This window comes from Poecile atricapillus, chromosome Z (assembly GCF_030490865.1).
Source record: "Poecile atricapillus isolate bPoeAtr1 chromosome Z, bPoeAtr1.hap1, whole genome shotgun sequence".
NCBI classification, from domain to species: Eukaryota; Metazoa; Chordata; class Aves; order Passeriformes; family Paridae; genus Poecile; species Poecile atricapillus.
The window spans coordinates 27,687,276-27,698,465 of NC_081289.1; the positions used below are offsets into that span (position 1 = coordinate 27,687,276).

Consider the following 11,190-nt stretch of genomic DNA (forward strand, 5'->3'; position numbering starts at 1 on the left):
CAAAGCAAAGGTTCTCTTCACTCTCACTCCCACCTGTCCTCACAAATCAGCCATTCTCAGCACCACTAGGCTGTGAGAACCGTACCAGCACTTCCTAGTCCTTTCACCACCCACATTCACGGCTCCGGGTGTTCCTGTATGCAGTGTGTGCATATAGCCTTGCACGCCCTTCCCCCTGCACCAGGCCTCCTCATTCCTGCAGGGAACAGGAGCCTTGTCACTTGTCACATACCATGGACCCTTGCAGAAACCGTCCTGCCACGCTGCCAGCCCTCCTCAGCCCAAGGACATCAAAGACGTGAACCTCATCAAAGACACCACCAGGGCTCTGCTTCTTCACAGCAGTGAAGCACGAAGCCACGTTCCATCACCCTCACCCTGGGCTACAGATTGGTAATCTGTATGACTCTTGGGCCCAGCCAAGGGTTAGGGCAGAGACACAACGCTGCCCTGCTTAAAGAAAGCAAAGCAGACCCATGCAACAGAAGAGAGAGACTTTCCTTTGCCTGTAATGTGGATTTCAAGGACAAGGCTGTATGTTTTGCCCTGTAGGTTTAGGAATTTTTACTTGTTTGTAATAACGTGGTTTTTACACCCTGCTCCGTAATTTCTTGTCGGATCATAGACTGCTTCTAAAGGATCCATGAAAGCTTGCTGAGAAAAACAAGCTCAGGTACTCCTCACTGCCATCTGCTCATGCCAATATCCTACCAAAATCCCGTGTACCTACCGGGAAGTCTACAAATGGCAAATACCAACTTAAATCCCACGTGGCATGCCAGCGGGAGATACTGTTGGGAAGAAGTCTCTGTGAAAGGATAAGCTGGGAAAAGCCTGAAGCGTGCGCCACCAGCTGAGTTCCAGGATGACCACAGCAAGTCAGCTGTTCCCCCGAGATATCCCCCGAGTGCTATCGCAGAGGGGAAAAGTCTAAACCTTACACCAGAGATGCCCACCCAGCGCATTCGGAGGCTCACACACTGTTCACCAGATAAGGCGTTCGCCAGAAAAACTTTGCTAAGCACGGCAAATCCTGGACAACTTCCACTGAGGCAATCACGGCAGCGAACGGCCGTGGTTGCACCGAGCAGAGAGAGCCAGAGGAGCGAGCAGGGCTGCGTGTAGGCACCAGTGTCTGTGGTTCGTTGTGCGGCCCGGCGCGGGGCCGGCCCTCACAGCGTCTCCGCCGCCACCGGCGGCCATTAAACCGAGCCAGCGCCGCCTCGCTTCCGCCTCGCTTCCCTCTCACTTCCGCCGCGCGCGCCGCGGGGGGCGGGGCCAGCGGGGAGGTGTCGGGGGCGGGGCCGCGCTTGGGGTGACGTCACTGCCGCCGCCGGGTCAGGGGCGGGGCCGGCGGGGCAAAGATGGCGCTGAACAGGAACCACTCGCAGGAGGGCGGTGTCGTCATCCCCAATGCCGAAAGGTACCGGGGGGGCCGCGGGGCCGGGCGGGTCCTCCTCGGCCCCTCTCCCCTCATCAGGGCCGGGACGGCGGAGCACAGTGGTGGGAGGCTCCCGCTGCGGCGACTCCCGTTTCCTGGCCGGCCGCGCAGGCCCGGCTCGGCCCGGGTTCTGCGTTACTGGAGCTCCCTGGCACGGTGGGGACGGGCTGGGGCGGGCAGTGGGGAGCAGGCTTGGCTGGAGTCCGTAGAGCTGCCCCGTCTTCACCGCGGAAGCTCGGGGATCCTTAAAGCCCCCTTAAAGCTGCAGCGGGAGTCCTGCGTGAAGCTTGAGGCTAACATAGCTTGTAAAAGCCAAGGAATTGGGGTTTTTTTTTAAGGTCATGCACTTATTGACGCCAGAGAGGCAGAGACTATTTAAGGTAGGAGTCTTGAGCACTTGAATTATTAAGTAAGGAACTTAAATTCCAAGTTCCTCTGCACGGAGAAGCACCTCTCCATGGGAGCACAGGCTGCCCTCGCCCCGAGCAGGGATTGACAGACCATCCTGGTAAGAGAAATCCTGGAAACCTGAGACCCAGTAAAGGCTCAAAGGAGTTGGTTTGGGTCTGGTGATCAATAGGAAAATTACACTCCAAGAATATTGTGTTGTTTGGAGCTGACTCCTACTACTTCAATCAGGAAGGTCCTCTGACATGTTGAGCTTGTGCTGATTTAAAGGAGATTTCTCTATCCTTTGAATCGTGGGCGGCATCAAAAGCAGCGTGGGCAGAAGGTCGAGGGAGGTGATTCTGCCTCTGTATTCCACTCTGGTGTGACCTCACCTGGAGTGCTGCGTCCAGCTCTGGGGTCCCCAACATAAGAAGAATATGAAACTGTTGGAGCAAGTCCAGAGGAGGCCATGAAGTTGGTAAGAGGAATGAAGCACGTCCTCTGTGAAGATGAGCTGAGAATGTTGGGTTTGTTCAGCCTGGAAAAGAGAAGGTTGTGTGGAGACATTGCAACCTTCCAGTATCTGAATGGGACCTAGAGGGAAGGCACTCTGTCAGGAGCTGCAGTGCTAGGACAAGGAGTAATGGGTACAAGCTGAAAGAAGGGAAATATAGGCTAGACATTAGGTGGAAATTTTTTACTGTGAGGGTGGTGAGGCACTGGAATGGGTTGCTCAGGTGAGGTGTGAATGTCCCAGCCTTGGCAGTGTTGGAAGCTGGGTTGGATAATGCCTTGAGCAAACTGATCTAGTGGAAGGTGGCCATGGCCATGGCAGGGAGGCTGGGACTAGGTAAGCTTTAAGATCCCTTCTGGCCCTTAGCATTGGCCTGAGATCATGAAACCATACATTCTTTGAGGGCTGCTCAGTCACAAGTGAGGGCAGTGTGGCTCCCCAGGGTGCACATCCTCCCGTGACAGCCCTGGACAGGCATGCAGGTGCAGACTGGTTCAGCAGCCTAATTACTCTCTGTGGTGGTGGCTGCATGTCATTTGCTTGTGTGAGTAGCTGCAAAGCAGTAAACATTACTATGAATACATGGAAATTCTTCCCAGTGAGGCAAAGTGATGGGAAATGCTACTGTAAGACATATTGAGGGAGTGTTCTGGTAAGATTAAAGCTGTCAAAAATATGTGTTTCCCCCTTGCATTTTGGAAATGGAAAGAGCTCTGCTCTCTCATAAGTCTGTCCCTTCCAGCCAGTCAGAGAATCTCCATCTAGCTCAGCTATGAAGTAGTGTCCCAGTAGAATTTCTTAGGTTGTTTTTTCTCATCAAAGCTAGACTTTTCATTGTCTGCATTCTCAGGTAGCTGCATTTTTCATATACATCTACAGTGTTCTTCTCTTCCCTAAAGAGCAAACAACCTGAAACTGTAGGTCATTTGGTTGTTTTTTCTTATGGTGGCCCTGCAGATTCCTCCCTTCCCCAAATAATTGCACAGTTTCCTGACTTTATATGACTTTTACAGTGTGCTGAGCAGAATGCATAAGGATTATTTTAGATCCAGCCCATTCAGGCTTGTGTTGGTTTAGGGCTTTGTCACTTTGTTTTTTAAGCTCTTGAACCATAACACACCTGGGAGTCTTCCGCCACTGTAACACACTGAAGGTTTGTCACCCCCAAGGTTCTTCTGTTTATTCTGCAGATCTTCTTACTTTGTGGTATGTTTACATCTGCACAGTAGACTCAGCGGCATGCTTTCCTAAGATGACTCATTTTTTTCTGAAAATTTATTTAATTTTTCATGCACCTCTGTACCCCTGACCCTGCAGTGTTCACAATTCTCATCTGGGTTTGTGTCATTAGGAAACTCTGCCAATGTTCCCATAACAATAATATCTTTATTGCTGACCCATTGTTTCATTCTTTAATGTGGTACTGTTTACTACAAAAACTTACTTAAGTCATGTGAGGCAGAGCCAGCAGTGAGGGTTTCAGTGCAGCCACTTCCTCAGTTTACACAATGGGTGTGGCGTTACAGCAGTGCTATTTTCCAGCGCAGTGGGCTTGATTTGAGCATTGGACTAGGGAGGGAGGATTGTTCTGAGATTACACCTTGGCATCAAGGGGATGGTTTCTGACACCTGAACCCTTTCTGTGCCCTCATCTGTGGGCTGAGGGTCTTTGTGTGCAGGGTGGAATTCCTCAGTCTGATACCTTTGGAGACACCTCCCCCCCGCATATATTAAAGGTGCCCTTTATGAAGGAGGAACAGGGCTTGTCTCAGATGAGAGGATGAATTCTTCCAGTCTGCATAAATCATCCCTCTCTGTTTGAAGTCAAAACAGCAGGGCCCACAGCAGGGATTTGGGGTAATATTCAGAGTTTTGCTGTGCTGTTCCCTTCCCTATGTGATGAGGGTGTGTCAGAGCTGTTACCAAGTTTGTCTCTCCAATCTGTCTGATTTCCTCCTGCAGCGTCCTCAAACAGTGTAAAGATGTGGAGCTCTCCTTCAGTGACGTGACAGGCAAGCCTGAAATCTTCAAAGGCACCAAGAAAGGAATGCTATATCTCACCCCTTACAGGGTAAGTCTGATGCCAGCAGGGTTGCTGCTTTCTCTAGGGATCTTGTAAATTTTAAAGTAGTAACCTAGTTGATGATAGAAGAAGGGGGTTTTGTTGTGGAACGGACCACTGGCAGCACTATGTAGCAAAAGGAAAGGTGGAAATGGGATAGTTCATACTTATGTCACAATTCCAGTCCCCTGCAAAGGCACACGTAGTCCTGGAAATCACTGTCTACAGCATATATTTAATATAATGTGTCAGTCAGTGATACTTCCTTTGCAAACTCTCATAGCTTATCCTTAGAAAGCAGAACAGTACAACTCTTGTATAATGTGCAGGTGTGTTTTAAGTGGTTTATTATTTTGGAATGTGCATGATTCAGGTGAGTGAGCTATGTGCCATCAAATCTGTTGGGGATCCCTAGTATTAAAGCTGTGAAATAACTCAGTGCATACTCACACTAGAGGTTGAGTTACCTTCTTTTTGGATGCTGATACAATGAGAGCTCCATTGTCACTCTCTCTATTGAATTCAAGTAATTCAGAAGCATTCCCTCCTGTCTTGCAGATGATCTTTGTGTCCAAGGGCAAGGATCCTATGCAGTCCTTCATGATGCCGTTTTATTTGGTGAAGGGATGCTCGATCGAGCAGCCTGTTTTCTCTGCCAATTACATCAAAGGACAGATCCAGGCCGAGGCCGGAGGTACGTGCCAGCGCTTTGTAGATTGAACTCCTCCAAGCCTCACAAGGCCTTTTTTGCTGAACACCAGACCAGCTTATGTGCACAGGAAAGGCAGAGTAGCTGTGGTGGTATAGCTGGTGTGTCCACACTGAGGTAACTCCCCTCTCCTGCGCTTTAGGGCACTGCTGCCATGTCACTTTCTGCCCTGAGGCCAGGGACTGACTTGCCCTGGGTGACTTTTAATTCTTTAACTTCTGTTTTGCTGTGTGTATCATGTTTACTCAGTTTCATAGTGTGCTTTTCTCTTGTCTTTGACCACCTGGAGGGTGGGTGAATGACCGAGGCACCTGTGCCTGCTATTGATACACAGAATGAGAATTAGAAACCACTTTTGGTTTTTGGGAAGTCAGGAGCCCCTTGTGTATGGTTTGCATGGATCTGTGAGTCTGCTGTCCATCATTGATTTAGCTTTGATCCCAATTTGGTTGTGAAGCCACAGTAAGACTTAACAGTGGTGTTTATGACCAGACATGGGGAATTGCAAAAGATAGGGATTAAAAACATGGCTTCTGGTTCAAATTTCTTCCTTCTTCAGCCCTTTCTTGCATATTTTCATGGCATCTGAAGTGTTTATTCTTTCTGCTTTCTGTTTGTAACAATATTTTAAAGTAACTGGATAGTCTGGGGATTGTGGATCAGCCCACTTTCTTGGGCTGAAGTCATACTAAGACAGTGGTTTTATAGAGGTGAGTCCCAAAGGAATGACTTTATCCATGATGTACTCTTTTGTTACTGTTCTGTACTTTATTTCTACTTTGTCCCCAAGAGACTATCTCTCTTGATACTAATTTGTTAGACAAGGAAGATAAATCTTATATTTAAATGACACATATTTTTTGTTAAAAACCCCAAAACCCAAATCACCTTCCACCAAAAAAAACACCAAATCCCAGAAAGTCCTAAGAAAGCAAAGCACTCTTACCTACCTTGCAAGACATTGCCTACTTGAAATGATTTTTTTTTCTGAGAAATTGCTGTTATACCCCAGCATTTAATAATTTTAGTGAGCTTCTATGTGTCAGTAAGATTAAAGATGTTGCATTTGATTTAAATCCTGGCTTGAATTGCATTGATATCCTTAGTGAACTACAGATCAATCCTGATCTGCAGTTCACTGAGGATGTCAATAAACTTCATCTGAGGGCTTTCAGTTAATATTGTCAATGAAATAAATGTTCGATCTTTGCACTGTTCATTTCTGGATTCCATTAAACCTTTCAGGAAAGAACAAAACAGCCTTGTATCTAGAGTAGGCTGCTTCTACATGACTATGACTTTCAGAGGGTAAAATGTTAAATTTCTGATCCTCTTGAGTTATTTTGGGGGATGTCTGATAGCAGTGCCATGTTTCTTTCTCCCTGGTAATAGGATGCAAAATAGTTTTGAAATAAAGAAGAAAAAAATTATTGAAGTATAAACAATTTTGCTGTCTTGGATGGTACTGAGGAGGCTAATAGTCTGATTCAATTCTAATTCTCTCTCCTAGGTGGCTGGGAAGGACAGGGAACATTTAAACTGACTTTCAACAGTGGAGGAGCCATTGAGTTTGGACAGCTGATGTTGAAAGCTGCTTCTAATGGTAAGGGATTTTCAGATCCTGGTTCCCCCATGGCTGGCTGAGCTAGTAAGCAAATTGTGCTCGTTCTGAATTTCATGGGAAGAGGGGTACCCTAGGCCCTCTTCCAGAACTAAGTATTTTTTTATTTTTCCAGGGAAACTTTTACTGTCCCTTTCAATCCTTTTTCTTTATTTCATCTTACTTCTTCTGTGCTGTCAGAATATTCTGGGGTTTGGGCTTCTGATGTGGACCATCTTTTTTTACAGAACCTTATTTCTCCTGGAAAAAAGTTGACATATGTGATGCTGAAAAATTACTTCACTTACCTACTCTCAGCTCAGTTCTAAAATAGTGCAGTAAGATGGGGAAAGCTAACATGCACATTTGGAGAGGGGAAAAACAGGGTTTTAAAAAACAAATACTTTTTAAAATTTTCAAATGGAAGAACAAGTACTTTTTTCTGATAAAGTTTTCTTTTTAAAGAAATGTGTGTTTTAAAATGTAATTGTTTTCAGAAAGAAGGTATATAAAAAAAAAAAAAAAAAAAGGAAAACACACTGTACTGCTACTGGCTTTAGAGTAGTCTTTCCTTCAAGCAGTGGGAGCCCTGGGAGGTTGTATTTTTGCAGCTGGTTTCCTTTAGCACTCTGTGACTAATGCTCTTCAGGCACAGTACTGTGCCAGGACTATATAGTGAATCTAGATAAAGGGAAATAGTGCTGCATTAACAGGACTTTTTACATTTTATTCTGTACATTTAGTTTTAAGAAAAGATGTCTGACATACCGAACATGTGTTCCTTAGCTTCCAGCGGCGTTCCTCTGCAGAACCCTGGCTATGGATACACCCCTGTTCCCGGAGGATTTACACCTGCCCCCGGGGGCTACGCACCTGTGCCAGGAGGCTACGCCGCCCCTCCACCACCAAACGGACCTTATCCATATGCACCACCTCCAGTGAACGCCTATGGACCTGCTCCACAGCCCATGGGATATCCATACGCCCAGAGCCCAGGTTTGGAAGTTGTGTAATGATGACTGTGACTGATATTAGCTGTGAAGAAATGGCAGTGGTACGGTGAGGGTTACGGTGAGGGTTGCTGTAGTTTTGTCTCCATCAAGGATCCATGTCCTAGGAGAAATTTGTCACATGCTGTTGATTACACCCATGTGTCGCTACATGAGTAGTTCTAGCTACGTGAAAGTGTGGTTTGCAAATTGTGCTGCTGCTTGGTAGAGAATTACTGCCTGCTGACATCACAGGCATTAGCAAATTATCAAATCCCTGCTGTCTGCATCCCTACCAAGCCTGGAGGGCTTCCCTTACCACTGCTCTTGTCCCCAGCTAATGTGCTGTTGGGCCTGTGAGCTCTCTTGCCTCTGTCCCGTGGTCTGTGGTCCAGAGCATCAACCTGGTGTTGTCTTTTTCAGGTATTTACCCACCACTTCCAAACATGAACCCCATGTACATGCCGCCTCCACCCCCCTACTCCGGGGCACCTCCTGCAGGACCCTCAGCTCCCCCAGCCTGGGTGAGCCCAGGAATGCCAGGTAAATGGGATTGGGCAGTTGCCAGGATCTGGGTGCAAAAGGGTGCCTGGGGGCTTGGGCTGAGGGTGGCATGGGCACAGCATGGAGTGAAGAAGCTGTTGTTACAAGAGTTCCAAGTCTTCTCTAGGGAGCTGCTCAGCCTTGCACTGCACAGCCTGTAGTCAGCCCTAGCCAGCTTTCCTGAGCTGCTCTCAATTCTAGCCCAGCTTGCTGCAGCTTCTGTTGGCTTCTTGGGCCTTTGTTGCCTCCTTGGAAGAGGTGAGGTTGGGGAGAGGGCTCTGGAGCTAGGGCTATTGCCTCAGATATTTAAGGTGGCTTCTTTACCTTCCTTTCCAGGAGGCGGTAAGGCCATGGAAGCTGCTTCCAGTGCATATTACAACCCTGCCAACCCACACAACGTGTATATGCCCATGGTGAGTACCATGCCTGGTCTTCATGTGCCTACTCCTCCTTCTGTCACTAGCAGAGATGGTGCTTTGCTTTCTTAGCAAAGTCTAGTGTACCTTCATATTGAACATGTACAGACAGTATGCATTTTTCTGGGAGGGAGGCTCCCATGAAGAAGGCTGGTTAAATTTTCAGTCAAGAAAGGAGGAAAGCCTTAAGATTGACCCAGTAACAGCCACTTACTACCTGTCTTACACCTAAAGGCATAACAGACTTGCATGGGTACAGAGAAAGCACAGAGCTCTCTGCATCCATTGGGCCTGAAAATGAGGAGTTAAAAAGGAATAGGTCACTTAAGGATGACGGCATGTGGGTTTCTGTTTTGCTTTCTTTCTGGGCTGTGTGGAGATAGGGAGGTCTCTTACTGTTCAGTGACAGCCAATAGGTTGTGTGTAGCCTTCATCTGGTACATGGCAGTCTGGCTGTGCCCCTCACTGCCTTGGCTCTGGAGGGCTGGAGACTGGTGGGGCAGCAAAGCTGGCCTTCAGCCCAGGGTTTGTTATCTGCTGGGTTAGAGCCATGAGCTTCAACAGGGACAAAGCCCTGGCAGGGAAGATGGCATTTAAAACAGATTAAATGGTCCATTTGCAGCAGACCATTTGTTACCTGGTTTTGAGGGGACTTTTCCTAGAAATATTATGGAGACAGCATGTATCATGGAACATAGCTGATATTAGAGAGGAATGGTGTGATGAAATGACAGCTTAAACCATAGAACTTGGTTCTGTCTGTAGCTCACTGCAGGGCACTAATTTCTGGTGAGCCAAGCCTGAGAATGCCTGGAAAGAGCTGGTCATAAAACAAGCATGGTTGTTGACTCTACTGTATCTCTTTCCAGGAACAGCCACCTCCTTATACACCTCCTGAGGATAAGAAGAACAACTAACAGAACGAGATTGCAGCCAGCCTCCCACATTCTCTCTCCCTGAGGACAGCTTGGCTGTTAGTACCCCTCAAGTTAGCATATCTCTAGATCTCTGTTTCTCTACAGTATAGTACTGGGCAGCTGAGCACCTGCCCTCCTTAAACATTGAGTCAGTGGCAATACAACGCAGGACAAGAGCACTTTCCTACTTACTTGCTTTATCTCATGGGGTCGAAGGACTAACCTTTTGCCCTGCCATTGGCTTGAGGAGAGAGATGGACTTCTTATTAAACTGTATCACATGACTAATTTAGGACTAAAATGGGAAGGCCCTGGGATCTTGTTGGAGTGAAACAACTTGGAATGCCAGACTTTTGACTTCTGAAGCACCATCCAGGAAGAAGGGTGTAGAGAGCTATGAGGTTCCCTGCATAGATCATCTGGTGCCCTAGAAAGGTGTTAAATTTCCTTGAATTCTAGGGCAGTTCAGTGTGGGATGGGACTTTGGAAATCCTGTGTTGCGTTGGAAGTGTGTGGCATCCTGGACTAACAGCTGAGGGGTGATGACCTTGGGAAGTGCATTTGGAGACACTGGAGCCTTTGGCTATGCCAGAGGGAAGGGAATGGGTCCCAATCAACCTGTCTTTGTAGCCATTGAATAGAGAAGCAAACAAAGGTGTGCCTCAGGGCAGTGAGTTCATAGACTGGCAGGCCTGAGGAGCAGTCTGTCTTTTCCCTGTCCGAGCAGGCTCCATGTCTGTGCAATGATCCGGTGTCAAGCAGCCATTCCTCGAGCATAACGGAGTCAAGCGTTGCACAGGAGGCTGCCTGCCTTGGAGCAAAATATGTTACATTAGGCAGATGACCTGGCACTAGCCTTGTCAGGAGACAAGTCCTGCAGCCCTGGCTCCCTCTGCTGAGCAAACCTGTGCTGTGTGCTACCTCCACAGGGGAAAACTGGCCTTCATCTTTTCCTTCAGCTGCTGGAGCCTGGCTGTGTGTGCCCACATCTGAGCAATGTGGGCACTGTAATGCCAGAGTTGGTTGCTTACATGTGCAGTGCTCTCAGCTGGGAACTGCTGTCTGGGTGGGAGTTGCTAATGCTTGGCTCTCCTGCAGAGACTGGCTGCTCAGCCACGACTTTCCTTTTCCTTAGGACATAGTGCCGTTAAACCTGCTCTGAAGAGTCTCTAGTCTGGTGGAGACCCTTGTGATCCTTTACATAGAGGGTGATTGTACTTCCTACAGCCTCCCTACCTTCACAAGGAAGGGGGAAGGAGTGTTTTCCCTCTTACTTCCCTGCATGGCAGGGCTCTCCTGCAAGTCAGGTTTGCACAGCTTAAAAGTATGAATTCCTAAAGCAGTTCCACATGGGGGGAAGTAAGTTTCCTTATCAATAAACACTTTTTCTGACTTAGAGATATTCTAACAGCTCTGTATTTAAGAAAAAAAAATCAACCATGAATGTTTGTAACTTTCTGAATTGCACTTTAATACAGGAGTGTTGATACCTTTATCTGCCAGTTCAGAGTGTTGTGTGTGTGTTGATCTCAATTCTTGCATACTGCACAGAAGGCTGGAATGAACTGTAACCACTACTGCAGTTCCCTTGGGTCATCTGTGGGTCAGT

The 11,190-nt window shown here is 47.5% G+C and overlaps 1 protein-coding gene across 2 annotated transcripts; it reads left to right on the top strand.

Annotated features, from left to right (window-relative positions):
- Positions 1–1,282: 1,282 nt before the first annotated feature.
- LOC131592735 (WW domain-binding protein 2-like) lies at positions 1,283–11,083 on the top strand. Of its 2 annotated transcripts, none has more exons than XM_058864467.1 (8): positions 1,283–1,423; positions 4,308–4,416; positions 4,966–5,101; positions 6,627–6,719; positions 7,503–7,712; positions 8,129–8,248; positions 8,585–8,661; positions 9,534–11,083. In XM_058864467.1, the coding sequence occupies exons 1-8, from the start codon at positions 1,365–1,367 to the stop codon at positions 9,579–9,581; spliced, it is 852 nt and encodes a 283-aa protein (XP_058720450.1). In that variant the 5' UTR covers positions 1,283–1,364; the 3' UTR covers positions 9,582–11,083. The 2 variants fall into 2 exon arrangements, with proteins under 2 accessions (XP_058720450.1, XP_058720451.1); XM_058864468.1 differs by lacking the exon at positions 1,283–1,423 and adding an exon at positions 2,114–2,309.
- The last annotated feature ends 107 nt before the right edge of the window (positions 11,084–11,190 follow it).